Source organism: Oenanthe melanoleuca, chromosome 1 (assembly GCF_029582105.1).
Source record: "Oenanthe melanoleuca isolate GR-GAL-2019-014 chromosome 1, OMel1.0, whole genome shotgun sequence".
NCBI lineage: Eukaryota > Metazoa > Chordata > Aves > Passeriformes > Muscicapidae > Oenanthe > Oenanthe melanoleuca.
Window position 1 is genome coordinate 96,236,315 of NC_079333.1, and position 18,496 is coordinate 96,254,810.

At 43.9% G+C, this 18,496-nt stretch overlaps 2 protein-coding genes across 2 annotated transcripts in view; both read left to right on the plus strand.

Annotated features, from left to right (window-relative positions):
- NHS (NHS actin remodeling regulator) overlaps nucleotides 1-4,335 on the plus strand; it is a 239,374-nt gene extending 235,039 nt beyond the window's left edge. The window contains exon 9 of the mRNA XM_056483284.1: nucleotides 158-4,335. Coding sequence (XP_056339259.1) covers nucleotides 158-782 — 625 coding nt within the window. The 3' untranslated portion in view covers nucleotides 783-4,335. The remainder of the gene's footprint in view (nucleotides 1-157) is intronic.
- Nucleotides 4,336-4,897: 562 nt separating this feature from the next.
- BEND2 (BEN domain containing 2) overlaps nucleotides 4,898-18,496 on the plus strand; it is a 31,278-nt gene continuing 17,679 nt past the window's right edge. The window contains exons 1-2 of the mRNA XM_056491931.1: nucleotides 4,898-4,967; nucleotides 13,404-13,847. Of these exons, the coding sequence (XP_056347906.1) occupies nucleotides 4,898-4,967; nucleotides 13,404-13,847 (514 nt within the window). The remainder of the gene's footprint in view (nucleotides 4,968-13,403; nucleotides 13,848-18,496) is intronic.

Consider the following 18,496-nt stretch of genomic DNA (forward strand, 5'->3'; position numbering starts at 1 on the left):
CAGCTCAGTGTCATGAGTGACTTATAGCTTCCAATATTTTACAGAGGGATTAAGAGAACTCCGACTAATATGAAAGCGTCTGTAAAACTCCAGAACAGCGCTAGGCATTATACTACAAAAATGACATATGAAAGAGTTTTCCTTTGTGTTTTTACAGATCAAAAAGGAAAGTTCTTGGGAGAAAGGATTCTGGAGACCTTTCTGTAAGAAACAGGTTGAGAGCTTCGTCTGGGACCAGCAGCCAGCCTCCCACCAGCAGCACTCTGCCCACCAGCAACATGCCACCAGCCAGCAACGTGGGCACTCCCAGTAGTAGTCAGAGGTCCCCCGGGCTCATATACAGGAATGCCAAAAAGTCCAACACATCCAATGAGGAGTTTAAGCTACTGCTCCTTAAAAAGGGCAGCCGATCTGATTCCAGCTACAGGATGTCTGCCACAGAAATTCTGAAAAGTCCCATTCTGCCGAAGTCTCCCGGAGAGCTGACGGCGGACGCCCTTCAGAGCACGGAAGAGTCTCCTCCCACAACGAGCCCTGACGCATCGTCGCCGCTCTCCCCCTGCTCCCCCAGGGTCAACACGGAAGGATTCTCCTCCAAGAGCTTCCCCATGTCGGCCTCCTCGCGGGTGGGGCGGTCGCGGGCGCCGCCGGCCGCCAGCAGCAGCCGGTACAGCGTGCGCTGCAGGCTCTACAACACCCCCATGCAGGCCATCTCCGAGGGCGACACCGAGAACTCGGACGGCAGCCCCCACGACGACCGCTCTTCTCAGAGCTCCACGTAGGCTGGGTGCGTGCCAGGGCCAGGCTGACAACACCACCCGAGCTCTTAAGGATGTCAACACGAGAGGCCAATGCTGTAGCAATCAAAAAAAAAAAAAAAAGAAAAAAAAAAAAAAAAAAGAAAAAAAAAAAGAAAAAGAATAATCGCAGGGCAATATCAATGCTTAGATGTGTTTGCATTTGGAAGACACCGGGAAAACAAAAGGACTACGGCTGTAGCTATTTATTACATTACATTTTCTAAAAGGATGAAGATATGCTATGTCTGTTCTGTTTTCTTTTAGCTTCATTTGGTTTATCCCACTCTCATTTCCATTGTCACTGTAGATTTCAAGGCCATTCACTTTCCATAGAGTTAAAGGTGACTTTGGGTGGGTTTTTTTCCCAGAAGTTGCCCATCTAGAAACAATTCCCTCACTGTAGTGCTTCCCTAGGGAGAAAAAAAAAAAAAAAAAAAAAAAGAAAATGCTCTTGAGAATTGGTATTTTTCTACATTAAAATGAGCTGAAACAAACTTTAGAAGAAATTAACAAAACATATGTAAATACCATATTTTTGATAAAAATTTGTAAATAGAATTATCAAAAAGTGGACATGGCAAACAATTTACTGCATAACAACTTTGTTTATAGAAGACAAACAAATTCAATTGTAATAACTGTATTCTGTGAATACCATTTTCATATCAAACATAAAACATGGCCACCAATAATCACTTTCGGTGTGACAGGCCTGAAGGATGACACTGAGCAGTGGAAAGCAGGAATTTTCCACCTTAGTTAAGGAAATGGAAAGGCTGACTGTGAGGGGATTAAAGAAACCATTTGTCTTTCTAAGGCAGCTCCAAAGAAGCTAACTGGAAAGCACAGCTGGGAGGGTTTCCATGAGGATTGGTGGGGAAGATGATTGTGTTTCTGACAGAACAAAGCTGGGTCTGATGCAAAGCCCCAAAGGGTCCCACCCCACAGCCTCCCCTGGGCCTTTATTCTTGCAGGGATTGCTTCAGAGAGAATAAACAGTGAGAGGAAACAGTACTTAACTTTCATATTCCTATTAGGCTATTGGGATACATAACACAGTCATAACCTGGTAACTATAATCTTTAAACACGATTAGTTTCTGGTTCGTAAAGGAAACAAATAAATTACAAGCATGCAAGAAGCGCTTTCGATTTATCAGTAAATATCTGCAATGAGTTTTCAGTGAAGCTTTCTCTTTGTGCTGATGAGATTCATGCTACCTAAATATTTACAAAAATGACACTGTGAAAACGTAGCTGGGAAATAGGTATGTGTATGCATTATTTATATTCTTTGCTGAGCTGGGAAGGGGAAAGCTCCAGTTCATTGTGCCAGCCACATACAGTAGGGATCTTGTCTGGATTTACCAGAAACACAGAACAGGGTGAGGGACTGGGGTGGGGTGGGAAAGGAGACAAATCAAAGTCGCTGCTTTGATACAAATGAAGGCAGGGAGATAAAAGCTGAATTACTTGAAGTTACTTGAATATTCTCATGTTAAAACCGCAAGAACCCGTGAGTTGCTTTATACTTTTAATTTTTGAACAGAATAAAACCAACAGGCCTGATTATCCTTTGGGCCACCATGATTTCCACTGATGTAGCCCCATCTGTGCTACGTAGAGGACAAGGCCCTCTTTATCCAAAACTGATGCAGTTGGTATTGGTTGCTGTAGGATATGGTTAGAAAAGAGGAAAGGTTAGTGCAGAGAAAATAGTGAAGGAGGAATGGGGTTTGCAGTAGGACAGGTCAAGTAGGATGGCAGAAAGAGCGTTCTTTGGTATAGAGAAATCGGCTAAAAGCTGGCTTTAAGCATAAGTAAAGGACTGACTGAGAAGTGAGATGTGTGAATTCGATTTTTGGGGTTATTTTTTTTTTTCTTTTAATCATGTAATGCATAAAGCTGAGAGTTATTAAAAGAAGGCACATCATGTTTTAAAGAGGAAGGTTCTACCTAAAACTGTTACAATTTCAAGGAGTCAAAGCAAATCCGAAGAGTTTAACACATCCGAAATGTTATTCCCCAGAAGGTTCACATCTGATTTTGCCTAGTGCTTACCACAAGACATATATTATTCAGAGTTTCCTACTGTCCTCCTGTGTACCCTGGTTACATTCAGTTAGTGAGGCAGAGTCATTGTGCATGTGATAGGTGTGTTGGGATGAGGGATGGCCCATCAGTTAAAGGACTGCAAAATTGTCAAAAATAGTTTTTAAGAAGGTAGTGGGAGAAACAAAAGGCTAATTATATTAGTAGCTTAGGTAGGAAAATAAGTCTGAAAACAAGTGAAGTGAATGAATGAGAATGTTTTAAGAAGAAATGTTTAGTATATAACAAATTACCTTCTGGAGAGTATGAGAAAAGCTAGTTTAGATAATGGGCAAAAAACCTTAGTTTGTCATCTTCAATCACTTTCCACAAAAATTTTACCAGGAGCACTTTTACAAAATGTTTTAACAGTCCTGAGTTAAATAGTCATTTAAAACAGTAGAGAGAATACAGCTGAATTGATTTTGATGATACCACTTTTTATTACCAATCAATAATTTCACAGACACGTTAAATAAATATATATACACTAGGCTTTTTTTTTTACCAGAATGATGAGGCAATACTTCACATTCAAAGCAAACACAGAACAACCCCACTGGAGCATAGTCTCCTTTTCCTTGATTTTCTAATTTATATTTAGCAGACTGAAACCCAATCAGAGAGATTCTAAATTCTCTACGGGGAAAAGAGTTCAGAACAAATGTGGGAGTCAGAGGAAGATGAATGGCGGGAGCCCTGTAGCATTGCAAGTGTGCCATGAAGGCACCAGGGGACAGACCATAGAGCAAAGGAACATCACTCACCTCTTGAGACAGGGTACAGTATGTGCATCAGGTAACTACTGAACCGTCATTTCAACCTATTGTTCTGTTGCTTGCACTGATGTTATGAAAATGATTTCTTAAGTTATACAGCTGTTCTGAAAAATAACATTTTCCCCTTTTCTTCTTTGTTTCTTTTTTTTTTTTTTCCTTTCTGTTTTTGTTGTTGTTGTGGCAGCATAGAGGGCATGGGATAGTTGTAGCAAATAAAGCATATGTTTGCTTTTGCCAAAGGTCAGTGATTGAGTGCATTTGCTGCAATGGTGGCAGATACAGAAATACTGTAGGTTATGACTTAAAGAATTTAAAAAAAAATTAAGAAGGTTACAGTGTAACTATTTTGGTACTAGCACCAGTTCATGCTGGCAGAAAAGACAATGGTTTATGGACTTGCATCCATTTTGTATTTTTGTAATATTTGTAAATATGAACTTTTTAAATTGTTGCAAATATGGTTTCTTTTGTAAAATGTTTTCAAAGTTTACATTAAATCCAAGCCTTTGTATATTTTAGAGCTGTGCAACACTTTAAGTCTTGTATTTATTTTTAGTAAAAACGGTGACAGTTTCATTGTGAACCCCTCTCAAAAAATGTGTTGGAAAAGTTTGATTACCTAGAAAGTGTGTATAGAAACTGCAAATAAACGTGACTGCAATTAAATCACATGTTCTCTTTACTTTCTTGTAATGAGATGTGAAGTCTTATCAAAAGACCCCAAGTATGCTATTTCCCAAGGTCACCCTCATTACACATTTCAAACCTATTTAATCCTGCTTTCTCTTCAGCTGATATTCTTTTCATCAGTTGAGTAAGGGAAAATGTCTATCCAAACTGTCACTGACTTTAAGTGCCCACTAGTAAAACTTTGCCAGAATCTTGTAATTGCTGAATTTTCCCCATGGCTTTTACAGGTAAGAAAAGGCTAAGAGAAAGAAAGCTGGGATGAAACATGGTGGAGAGACCACTACTTTATCTTCAGCTGGGAAAAAAAAACCCAACAAATTGCAACACTTCAGACTCAAGACACAGACAATCCAGAGGTTGGATCTTATTAGATAAAGCAAGCCTTGGGTGTTATAAACGAGGCCAGCAACCTCTTGTAGGTTAACTCGTTTATTAAATTAACACTGAGAGCAGGGACTCGAGACAAGCCTGAGCCTTGTGTGACAAACCAGAAAATTAGACACCAAAGCAGTGTGCCACACTGAGTGCTCCCCCGGCCATGAGTTTCGCCGGAGGACCGGGCGCCGAGCGCCTGGGCAGTCTCTACGCCCTTGCCTCCTCCCGGATTGGTGCGTTTGTCAATCCTCGTTCTGATTGGCTCCTTTCCTGGTCACTGATTGGTCTATACGCAGGTGCAATCTGAGCCAATCATTTCTGAATAATCAGTTCTGATAGGTCGGCTCCTTGTCTAATCACAGTTCAAGTTGGTGCCCTCACTCCATGATGCAATTTTCTAGAAAGTTCCCTTCACTCAACCCACTGAACACCCACCAGCCCTCCCTCAGTGGACACACACCCACACTGCAGCACCTCCATCCTGACAGCCCATCATTTTATAACAACAACCCATCAACAACCCACACGCTACCATTCATGAACAGTTCACAACTTCACAGCAACTAAGTAACAATTTTCAACACTATTAATTAACAATTCTTAATCCCACCCCGGAACATTAACTCATTTATAACATTGGGCAAAAGGGAAGCCATGGATTATGAACACAAACTTTGAAGAGCAAACACTACTTCATTTTGAAATAGTTCAATTATCAGGAGATCGAGAAGTCAGGACATGAAGCTAAGTGTTTAAACAACAGCCTTTCGCAGGTCTCTTTGAAAATGGAGATATAAATGTACATAATGAAACTCTGGTTTCAGCTGTCATCCTGTAAGTAGCCTTGAAACACTATAGTGCTTTAAAAACATGTATGGAAAAAAGGCTGAAATGTGCAGGTCTGGTGTTACACAGAGCATGAAAAAAGAGTAACTTTGGGGAATGCTGCTGGGCTATCTGCAATGATAGTTTGCAATAGTATGAGGATTGCCCCAATTACATGGTGCCCTTAGACTAGTCTCCAAGTGTGACTCAGATGGCATAACATGTAACCAAATGGTCACACAGTTGTGTAGATAATTCCCTGTTGTGTTCTGCGCCTTTCCCATCCCAAAACCACAGGGAAGCAAGACCTGTAAGCTTGGCCTGTAAGGACAGACACAAGCTGGTTTTCATCTGCCCACTGTAGAGCTGTATTTCTTCATGCTCAGTGAACAAAAAACTAAACATTAGACTACATAAAATATACCTTTTTTATATATGCAACGTGTCAGGTCCCAAGAGGGCAATCCTGGGCCACCTGGTCTAGGATAGTCACAAAATGTTGGATTCTAGAGCGCAGTTGCAGATTGCCTGCTCAGAGGTACATGATGGGATACCTTTGAATTATGAAACAATGCCAAACAATAAATCAAGGAGTTTTATTTATGGCAGCAACTATTTAAATCTTATGGCAGGTTGAACAGGTGGCAGCAATGATTTAAGTATTTCTGAACAGCACATGGTAACAGTGATTTCTGAACAGCCCATGGATTGACCTTTTCAGGAGAGGATGACAGGAAGAAGGAATCCACCATTGTGGATCCCACTGCAGTCTGTTTCAAAATATTCTTACTCTATTAATTTCTCTCTCATGGTGGGAACCCCCAATCAAATCATAGTACAGCTTAAGTGAAACTTGTTATTTACCTGGTTACAATCTTCTTGATCTTTTTGAGGACTATTGTCTTCCATTAGGTTACAGCAAATTTGTGCCTACAGATTATCTCGTTCTTAGACCACTCTGGCAGTAAAATGACTATTGTCATATTGGCTAGACTTGGACAAGGAACTGAATCACTGCTTCAGCACTTTTACTATGCTTTCTCCAATAGGCCATCTTACTGCTTCAGCCTCAACAAGACCTGAAATTACTTCCACCCTGACCATCACTTGCTTTCTTCTGATTGCTTGAATGACTTACTGTGCTGGTTGCACATGGAGGGGGGGAGGGATGGAGCTGCCTGAGGGAAAGCAGCACGAGGCTGGGGAGTAGAGGGGCTGTCCTGTCTCTGGGGGCTTCCCCTGTGAGCTGCGGGGACCAGCCAGAGAGCTGATTTAGTAGTGGACAGCTTGGTAAGCCAATTAAAAAGTTATTTCACTTTCACAAATCACATTGGATAAAGTCAACTAGCTCTCTTTCGGCTCCCGGCCTCGGGAGGTGCGGTGGTCTCTGGCCGGGGCTCCAATCCGGCTCTGTAGGGGCCTCGACTCAGCCGCATGGCTCCGGCACGGCCCCGGACCCTTGGGGGGATGAGGGAGCCACCGAAGGCTCTCCCTTCCCCTCCCCTCCCCTCCCCTCCCTTCTTTGAGAAGAGGCCTCCAGCTGCCCACGTGGCTTCTTCACGATCTGGATACAATTTTAACTCTTTTAATGCCTGGATAAGATCTCAATCTCCTGAGCTCCCCTGGATGAGAAGAAATAAAGCATGGAGTCTACAGAAGTCAGTGAAATGAAGATAAAGTTCCTGATGGGACAAGATTGAAAAGATGCAACTGATAAGTAGCTGAAAACCTTTTTTTGTGGGCTAAGGGGACTGTGACTACACTAAAATTCCTTTAAACTGTGAAATATACTTGGGGAGGTTTCAGTGCTTGAGAAGAAGACTTTTTGCCTTGGGGAAATGGAGCTCTGTTTTGGGACTGCAATATGGACAGAGACATTTGATAGATGAAGAGAATTTTGTTTTTCAGCAGCCTGCCTTTAAAAGTAGTACCCCATGTGTGCATCATCACCCATAGCACAGCTCTGGAAGGACTGTGGAAATGGGAGGAAATTCATAGTTTTGCAGGTCCGGACGGAGGCAGACTGTGAAGGTGAAGACTCCTCCTAAGCCTAAATCAAAAACGGGACTTTTCTCTCTAGAGTGAACTGAAATTATTATTTAAATAACTGACTTAAGTGTTTTCTGTATATTGTTGTTAAGAAATGTGGAATGAAGGGAGGAAGAGGAGGAAATAATCTAGAAATCTTATTCTGAATTCTTTTTGTGTTATTAATAAATTTCTTCTTATACCCTTTTAAGTTTTAAGCCTGCTTTGCCTCTGCTCCTGAATCCTATCTCTAATGGAAACTAAATATATTAAAATTGGCAAACCCAAGTCACACCGTGACACTTACATAATCTATATGCCATGCCTCCCCCAGAGCCTTGTTAGCTCTCAGATGAAGTGAGGGGGGTCTTGTAGGGTTGGTGATGAAGGCATGCACTCCACAGCTCCCAAGTCACTATCATCTCTCAACTCCCAGCTTCTCTGAAGAAGTCTTTTAACTCCTGAGTGGCCACATTTAAGACATTTAACTCTTTCAAAGGTTCCTATTTTTCTTCCTTCTCTCTTGCTGTTATCACCATCACTGGGAGGTACCAATTTAATTTTGAAATAATAATACCTCAACATTGTTTAGTTTTATTTCTTGAACTGTGGTTATAAACTGTGATTTGCAACTGTGGTTGGAAATCTGGTATTTGATGTTGTTGGGGGTTAGGAATTTCTCCTTTTGTTTTCCTTCTTGTATGAAATTTTCTCCCATTTTTTGCTAAGAGGACCAGTACTTCAGGGAGATAAAGGAATGCAGCCACAAAGAAGGGGAAGGAGTGCAGCTAACTGCTACCCTCCAGAGGGTTTTTTCTCTTGGGAAGGGCAGAGTTACTGTGAGATTTTGGGCTTAGGGGAAGGGGCTAGGTGCAACCTGTAGCTCCCTCTCTCTCTAGACATCTGAGGGGTTCCATCCCTGCTTTCTTCTCCGACTGTGAGTGGAGCCCTGCCCGTAAGAGCAGCTATTGTACTGGGACCTTATTAACACTCTACCTCACTAGAAAGGACCCTCACCATCTACTTGGGTGCCTCAGGGGAAAACCCAGTACCCCGAGCCCCAAGCCCCTCCAAGGGAGCCTCTCCCAGCCATGTTCAGGAGCCAGGCTGCTGCTTCCAAGCCCCGCCATTTCCCTGCCACTACTCTGGGGTTTTCGCTACACTGCAACCCCTCATCCCTACTTGTTGGGACACCCTTTGGCTCCTGCAATAGCTGCAGAGTTTATGATACATCTCCTTTACTACTCCAGATCATATCTGCCATTCCAGCTTGCTGCTTCCAAGGTTCCTGCTACAGTTCATTTTGCTATCCAGAGGTGCAGGGACTAGCTGCCCTGGGGGTTGTAAAGGAACCCTCTTTTCTATCCTTTCTGCCGGCTGCACTCGCCATTCCCGTGTGGAGAGAGGCGGCTCGGCTGGCACCACAGCGCCCCCTGCAGACACGGAGGAACCATCGCACCCACCCTGCCCGGCCGGGAGCCAGCAGCGCCCCTGCTGGCTGTGCCTGGAACCGCACCAAGGGGAAAGTGCCTGCGGCCGAGAGAAGGCAGAGAAGGCTGTCCCTGGGTCTGTGGTTCTGCTTGTGGTTGCTGCAGGTGTGGTTGTTTGTTAGACTTATTATACCTATACATACTAGTAAAGAACTCTTATTCCTTTTCCCATATTCTTGCCTGAAAACCCCTTAATTCCAAAATTATAATAATTCGGAGGGAAGAGAGTCATATCCTCCATTCCAAGGAAGGTTTTCCTTGGCTGCCACCCGTCTTTCAAAACAAGACAGACATCAAATGGAAAAGCAACAGAAAGATACATGCAATAGGGGCTGTGATACACAAACATGTGCACAGGCAGCAAGTCCTCATGAAGGGGAGGGGCATGCTGAGGACTGTCTCTGAGCAAACACCTCCTTTTGGAAATAGAGAAGGGTTCTATTTCTGGGGACATTTTCCGTCAGCCTATCAGGGGAAGAAAGCCTCCACTACTAGAATCTGAACTACTTCCAACTACTGAAAGTTGTTACTAACAAAAGTTAGTAGCACTCAGCCACTTCAATTACTGGCAAAGTTTAAGTGTCACCTCTGGCTGAAGAATTTGTAGTTTATAGGGTGAAACCCACTGATAATGAAACTGAATGGAACCCAAGTGTGAGTCATTTTATTTATCACAAAAGTAAACTACATAATGCAAAAGTATCATGTATCTTGGGAAGTACAGCTTGGATTTACCCAGTGGTCTGGGTTACCAGCCTTTCCAGTATGAAGGTGTGGCTCAATGAGTACAATATTCCTCCTGAGATTCTGTCTACAGGTCTGGCAACTGACAATCAAGAACATGTAACAGAATTCAGAAATAGTGCAGACAAGTGTAAGTACTGGATCATGCAAAGAACCTGGAGCCTTTATTGCTTAGTGTGGAACTCCTACATCAAACTCCAACATCAGCAGCCCCACATCACCCCCTGTGTTACTGCATCAGACAGCACTCAGCAAGCAAAAGCATAAAACAGATACATTCTCTAGACCAGCTGTATCTAAACCACTGAATGTTAATACAATAAAATTCTACTGAAAACTAATTTTTCTGAAACTACTTCCGGGAATCATCCATGTGATGGTGTAGCTCAAATTATGGAAGCAGAAGACTGTACTCTGCATCAGCATAATGTGCTTGTTCAGAAGACAAACTTTATTTGCCATCAGTCTATAATTGCAGAAAAGTCTACATGTGTAAATTACAGTAAAAAAAGCTATGACTGTTGTCATGAAAGAGAAAAAAAGGAGCATGGTGCACATTACTACAGAACCAGAATACCCATGTCTTTGCATTTTGAACACTGGGTAGGATGTGAAGATGAAAGCCTGTAGGCAGCTTGGCGGGGGTCTCCTGCTCTGACCCAGAACGCTGCAACCTTCCCAGAGAGAGGGTCCCGCAAGGGACAGCCTTCTAAGAGGGGTCTTCTGGCAGGTATCCTAGCTGCCAGATAAACCTCAGCAAGCAATCAGATCTCATGATTTCAGCTCTGCTTGCCAGGTTATCCCAGACCAATTCAGGGACAGAGAGACAGAAACGTCATATGGCAAATTCCACAGACGTTCCTTTATTATCCAGCAGCTCTGTGAAGGGGGCCAGGGACAACAGCTCCCTAGCTGAACTGGGCAGAGGCTGGGGTTTCATGGGGGAAAGCAAGGGTGGTACCAATGGGGGAAAGACCAATAGGTTACAAAAGATGGGTACTAAGGCATGGTGGGATAACTGAAGCCTTTGGGATAGCTCACCATGACAAGGGAGGATGTGCCTACCTAAGGAGTATCTCTCCAGGAGGGCTGAGATAAACTCATCACAGCCCATTCAAGGGACATCCCTTCAGGGCAGAGCTGGGACAGGCTTACCTGACTCCACAAAAGCCCTTTCCAATTTACATTACAAAACTGCATTTCACTTCTCCAGAAGCTGAGGAATGGGTTGACTCCTTGGAAGACAGTGGTACAGAACGCAAACAGTAGTTTGGAAATAGATCTTCCTCCTTTGATAAGAATTAGACACTTCAAAATAGTGTCTCTTTCACCATACAAGGGAAACAGCTTTAATTGTTAATTAAAAATGTTACAATTAAATAAATATTAAAGAGTATTAGATACTCAGAAAGAGAGATAGACTGGTGGAACCAAAATCTGACCTTCCTGAGACAGCAGAAGCCACCAGAAACAAGATCAAGGAGATCTATCCATTTCCCATCAAGGCAAAGGTAGCAGTTGTAAAGAAAGGAGCAAGGGAGGGTAGTCCATGCTTGAGATAGCAAGCCACACTCTTTTTCCCCTACTTCATCCCCAAGGTCCCTCTGCACAAAAGGTAAGAGGTTTTACACATGGAAAGCCAGCCAAAAGCTGAAGAGAATAAAAGTCCAGTTACACCAAAGGTGCCACCACCATCAGAGAAGAAGAAAGCTTGTGGGTAAAAACCACAGATTAAGGCAACAAAGGGAATCTTGTGACTGATGTCTAATACAGGCAGCCTGATCAAGAGGAGCCTATTGACAAAGCCTTCTTGCTTCAGCTACAGAATACATATCCCAGAGAAAAGCTAAAAAGACCCTTACTATCACCATAGTCTTGTTCCTCTCCAATTCACATCAATTCATCCCTGATGAATTTTCCCTGATTTTTATTAATTTCCAAAACAGAACTTTCCACATGTCTCCTTCACTTTCTTTAAAAGTTCCTGGTTTAACCTACAGGGATTGCCTTTCTTTTGCCTTGAATAGTGCTTCTAAATGGTACTTTTTCTTGTTATGACTCAGACCCCAAGCAGGAATGAGTTATAAAAGTTTTATTGAGAATAAAAAACCCACAAAGCAAAAGGGACAGTGCTGGGAGCGTGGCCAAATGTCAGAGGCCCATCCACAAAATGGCGGCTCCTCTTTTTCTACCTCTAGTGTTGCGTCAGCCAAATAAGCAATCATACGTATTCCAAAATTTTTCTTATATATCTTCTTTGCCTCCCATTGGTGGAGACCTTGCCATTTCATTGGAAGTGAGATGCTGCCCCTCCTCCAGCGACAAGCTTCCCCCCATTCCTGCTGCCTCATGCTAAGGACACATGTATACACCCTCCCCCCACGTCTCTGACAACCAGGACTGTCTGGTGGCAACAATACAGATGGGAGTAGAAAGGATTAAAAGGTTAACAAAAAAGGGGTTCAAAAACAACCTACAACAGAGTCACTCATCAAAGAACTTTAAACCTTAACAAAATTTCTTTTAACACACATAATATCCATTCCTCATTTGCAAAAGCCAATCACTACACCACCCATCTCTAACACTTAGATCTTGCAGGCTGTGGTAGGCTACTTTGCTGCCCCAAGCCATGAGCAGATCAGGTCCCATAACCACCCACATCCAATGTTCTTACACTGTGTCACTGTATTTGCCCAGGACTGCCCCGGAAGACAGTAGAGTCACCATCTCTGCAAGTGTTTTAAAACAAGACTTAATATGACTTGGTTTAGTCGATAACATGGTCTCAAGTCACAGGTTGGGCTGGATGGTCTCAAAGTTTGTCTTTTCCAACCTAATTCTTTGATTCTTCCCAACTCTCCCCGAATATATACCTCCAGAGAGATTCTCGTGCCTCCAGGGGGGAGCATGAGGACATTCACGGGCTATCTGGGCAGGGCCTCTCCTAGACCTGCTAATTCCCAGCCCTGAATCAAAAAAATAGGGGGTTTTGCAGGCCACTAAAACTCAATTTCTGGTGTGCTAAGAGAACCAGATGGGTTTGTATCCTGAAAGCTGGAGCTCTGCCAGGCAGGCAACAGGCTCTGCCCTCACACATGGGTTCAGGGAGCAGCTCGGCACCCCGCATTCCCCAGGGCCCAAAAAAATCTGCATGAACTGAAGCTTACTGCCCTCAGCGTGGTCTCGGCTAGCACGGAGTGTGGCAGCGCCAGGGAGCCGAGAGGGGCGCGCAGAACCCCCGGGCATTTTCCGTAACTCGAGAGCCGCGCTCGACAGCCTAACTCCAGCGGGTTACTGGAGGAAAGAGCCAGCCGACGGCCTAGCTGCTCCCAGAGCGGGCCGGCCGGCTGCTGCGGAACGACAGGGCTGCTGCGGGAGCGGGCCGGCGGGCTGGCTGCTAGGGGAGCGGGCCGCTGTTTGGCCGGCCGGTTGGCTGCTGCGGAACAATACGGCTGCTGCGGGACTGGACCGGCTGTTTGGCTGGCTAGCTGGCTGGCAGCCTGGCTACCGCGGGAACGACAGGGCTGCTGCGGGGGCGGGCCGGCTGGCTCGCTGCTAGGACAGAGGCCAGCTCCTGAGGGTGTGAACGGCTGGGCCGATACTGTGCGAGTGGGACAGCTGGCTGCCTGGCTAGCCAGTTGTCCGGCTGGCTGCTGCGGGAACGGACCGGCTGTTTGGCTGGCCAGTTGTCCGGCTGGCTGCTGCGGGAACAGACCGGCTGTTCGGCTGGCTGTTCGGCTGGTTGTTCGGCTGGCTCGCTGAGGACTACTGCAGGCAAGGCGAGGCCGCTGAAGGAGCGGGCGGCACCGCCCCCGCGCTCCCGTTTCTCGGGCGCGCCCCCGCGCCCAGCGCGCAGCCGCAGTGCTCCAAAACAGTTTCTTGCTCACGTCGGAGAAGCTGCTTCCGTTTCCAACGCCGCATTCCGGCCACACCTGCCCGTGCCCGAACACCGGCTCGCTCCGCCGCCCGGCCCGCCCGAAGGACCCCGCGCTCGGCCGCCGCAGCAAGCCATGTCCGAGGAGGGTAAGGCTCCTGGCCGGGCGGCTCGCCGCGCCGCGGGGGACGGGCGGGTGGCGGCGCCGCCGGGGCGCGGGGAACGCTCCCTCATCGTTCGCCGCAGCCCAACGCTCGCTGCCGAGCCGGCCGGGCCACGCCCACCGCGCCCGTCGCTATTCGCCCGTTCCCGCGCGGCCCGCGCTGCCATTGGCCGCCGCTCCTGCCCGTCGGCGCCGCGTCAGCGCCGGCGGGGTCTCGCGGCGCGGGGCCGCGGCTGAGGCGGCCGATGGCGGGCGGGGCTGCGCCTCTGAGCCCCCGGGCCGTGCGGGCCCAGCGCGCTCTGCTCCTCCACTCGTGTGTTCCCGGGGAAGTTAGTCCTCAGAAACAGTGTGGCCCAGCCACAGCTCGCTTGCTTCAGTTCCTCTGTTGATGGAGGGGGAAGCTTTTGCTTTCTGTAGTCTGATAAACTATGCTCGCTTTTATAATTTCAAATGTATTAAACCTTAACAAAAATACATCAAAAGATTGAATAAGGAGACAGAGCAGTGCTGAGAGCTCAGGATTAAACTATCATGTGCTTGCCTACAGAACGGATGCTCTGATTGTTATGCTGCTAGACCCGCCCAAAGCCTGGTCGGTTAACCCCTTCGCTGCCGTCCATTGGTGGGGACACTTGCATCTTGCATGGAGGTCAGGTGTACCGAGCCGGGCCTCCCCAAATGCCCCGATTACCGCTGCTATTCATGACCACAATACAAGGGAGAGGAGAAGAGTACTGGGGGAGGATATATTACAATAACATACCCATCCACAAAACTTACCTTAACATACATGCAGTATTTATGCTTTAAGTTTGAGAGCCAACCATCACAGTACTCACTTATAACACATAGTCCTCAAATGGCAGGTGAGCACAGTGCCAAAATGTTGGGGAGGCTTTGCCGTGGAACAGCAGGGTCTCGGCTTTGACAGGCTCCCCCAGCGCTGCTGTTACTCGGATACAGAACCTGAGTAAGGGAGAGATGAATGATGCTCCTAAAGTGAGAGGCCTGGCCTAATAAAGACACAGTGCATAGCTCAGCTGAAATGTCGTGGATTTCAGACACCTTAACTTTGGATGAAAACAGGTCTATTTCTGCCAGTTACATGCTTCACCTTGCCCTTCAGAGGACTGATGTTTATCAGATTAGTTTAATCTGACAGACTCAGATTAGTTTATGCTTATTTATGTTGTTGCTGTCATAGACTTGTCCTCTAGAGAAGTTCTGCTTGTGTCTTGCTCAGATGCCAAATTTTCTTGTATGATTTCATTGTTCAAGGAACTTTTCTGGTTAGGAAATAGCCAGTTCACTGTGCAGTTCTGCAAGTGTCAACATGAGCTAAAGGCGTAGGATTGCCACGTAGGAGGGTGGGACCATAGCAGTTGTGATATAATCTTTATCAAATAAACATACAGTGATGTGCTTGTTGGTCCTTCTCCTTTGTCCTCAGTTCTTCGGTTTCCTGATTGGCTTTGTCTGTAACTCCATAATCCTAGCAAATACTAAGCCTGTATTAATCCTAGGCAATAGAAAAGATACACTATTAATAATACTGTTCAATCAAAAGGTGCACTACGAGCTCCAATCTTAATAAACACCAAAGGTTTTTGTGTGAGAGTGGTTTTACACCTTGACTTTCAGTGGTTTTATCATCTCTAAATATGACATATAAAGGTACAGGAAATTTGGTTTTATTATTTTGCTTCTCTCCATAATAATTGGTTTGTATGAGCTTAACATTCATTTCTATTGTCTTAGTTTTTTGCAAATTCTGACAACAGCATTCTAAATTAACTGTTTCAGTGTTCAAAGGCTGTTAAGCATTTTATCTCTGGTAGAGTATTATGGTCTCTCTGACCCCTGACAATATATCTAGAGGAAGAACAAAATAATCGGAAGTGTGATAAATTTAAGGATTTGACTTGAGGTGGGTGCTACCCTTCTTTTTTGAGTGCAGTATTTAAAAATGTTTGTAAATTCTGATTTGTTTTACACAGAGCTTCCATAGCTGGCTGTTGCACCTGGGTGTGTTGAGATAACATGTAGAGATGAACTCTTAGAAAATTAGGAAAACCCACCAGATTTTTATGAAAAGTTTTTAGTGATTTTGCAGGAAGCCCTCCAGGAACTCTGTAGTAGAGGTTGAGATAGGGTTTAATACTAATTGGTGCTTTCAGCCATCTCTCTCATCAGCTTCCCTTTACCATTCTATACTTCATGGTCACTTACATTTGTGTTTCTGCTACAAGTGAGAGCATTCATTGTCTGATTCAGTGCAAGTCTTTCCTTATTCCACCAGCTTATGTGGTGTGTTTTATTAGTAATATACTTGAGGAAAGAAAAAAAATAGCTTGTCATCTTGACTTCATATTTCAGCTGATGCATCAGATCTGGTTGTATTTCTGTACTTGTAGCTCTCATTATCATAATATGCACAAATGAGGTGATACTAACCCTGAGAGGCACTGGTGTCCCTGGGCTCTCCCTTGTGTTAGTTCACTTTTTTGTATATGTTATCACAAGTATCATGCCATAAATAGGGCAGGATCTAATTATGATCCAAGTTAAGGCTAGCTGTCTCTCCTTTTGTGGCTTACTTGCAACCCAGGTAAATTCTTTGTTTATTTGGGTGGGGTTGCTTTGCTTGATTTGTTTTGATATGTAATTCATAGTTGCTAAGGAAGTTATTTGTTTTAGCTTTAGTGCTTTTGCTTTCAATTCTGCCATTGAAAGAGTTTGAGTTTGTTGTTTGTTTGCTTGGTTTTAGTGTTTCTTGATGTTTAATCCCAGGACATTTTCAAGTCTCAATTGCTTTTAAATACATCCTTCTGTTGGTTACTTGAAATAAATTCTTTGTGATGCTCAGCTTCATGGTGCTGCATAAAACCTGGAATTTAATACAGTACAGGGTTAGGCACATGTTTGGATGGTTTTGGGTGCAAATAATTCAAGTGTAAGTGCCTTTAACATTCTTCAGCCTGATGATTTTGTGAGATGATCTTCTCATAAAAGAATTCTAAATTATGATTTACATGTCTCAGAAATTATAAAAATCACCTCTAATCCTGGCTTTTTCATATGGCCATTTCACTGGACTGCTCTGTCTATAAATGTCTTTATGTACAATACACCTTTTTTTATTAACTTCAAAGTTTTAGCATATCCTACTGCTCTACTGAAAATTCTAAGTCATAGCCCATATCATATAATTCAGAGTATGCATTGAGTCAGAAAAGGAAATTAGTTTGGTTATGTTTTCTAATTTTAGATAACTGTTACTTCGGTTTTCAAACAGACATTCAGGCTTCTCCTAGGCTGATAACTTGATGCAATGATTGGATAAATCAGCCTATATAGTAAGTTTTACTAATGTGTAGTCCACAGTAAAAGCCATGTTTGAAATATGTAAACCTGAAATATTTCCTTAGTCACACTTTTTAAATACATAATTTCCTTTCAAGACTTATTGGAAACATCTAATTATCTATGTCATTAAATTTTCTGTCAGTGGAGTGAGTTAATGTATATAAATAACTAACTTGGCATGAGAAAGCAGTTGCATATTCGTCCAAGTCAGAAGTAAAAAACACTTATTGGCTTCTTTTTTGGGCTGGGGGAGGGGGAGTTTCAGGAGCACAAATTAATCCATAGAATTTGGCAGTTTTGGTTTCTACCTGAGGGTCAGAGTTGTATTTCATACTGTTTGGTGCTATATATATATGTATGGCAATATTCTCTATTCCTGGCACTTTAAGGAAGCATCAGAAATACTTAGAATTGCTTAGAGGACTAAGTTGCAGTGATTTTCTGATTATGGATAAATAGCTGGATTTTTTCTTGTCATAAGTTTTTGAAGGTGTGAATAATATTCTATATTCTAATATTCTGTAAGTAAACTTTGTTTAATCCTCAATAGTCTTATAAACAAAATATTTATAGTCACATATATATTTCTCTTGCTGATGAATGTAGTCAAATCTACAGCAAAGATATTTAAGTTTGTCCACTGACTTTAGAGGCCAGGCGACTAGAATGCATTAGGGAAAGGAGGAAGGGGTTGATATAAAGCAGGTGAGTCTACATTCCTGGAATTGCTTTTCTTGTTGCAGTGCGACCAGTCATACTAATAAGCCTTCCTGGAAATGGGTGGTGTATTCTAATCTCCAAGTTTCTTGACTGTTCATGTAAAAGTGCTGTTCTGAAGACAGAATAGTTTCCTTTCTACGTGTGAAAGGAGCCATGTTCAGCAATGGGTGATGGAAATTAAAAGGCCAGGGGATGAGGAGGATCCTGGCCATCACCTCAGAGGTTAAAATGTGAGATTACTGCTTGTTGCATTGCTTCCATGTCATTGTAGAAACGTGTTATAGTTTTCTCTTTTAATTGAAGTGATTTTCCTTTCTCTTTTTTCCTGTTTGGTTTATGTTTGTTCTCCAGCTGTGAGTGGCTGTAGCTGCAGGCTTTGGAACCACTTTCTGCTCAGAATCCACTACACTGTTGAAATTCTGATTTTGATTTAAGGGAGGGTGGTAGATGGTATGGAAGACTGAGCCTTGCTTTCAGTATCAACCAGTTGTAGAAGCTCTCCTAAATTCTGATCATAATGGCCTTCCTCTTGTCCAGATGGAGCTGCTT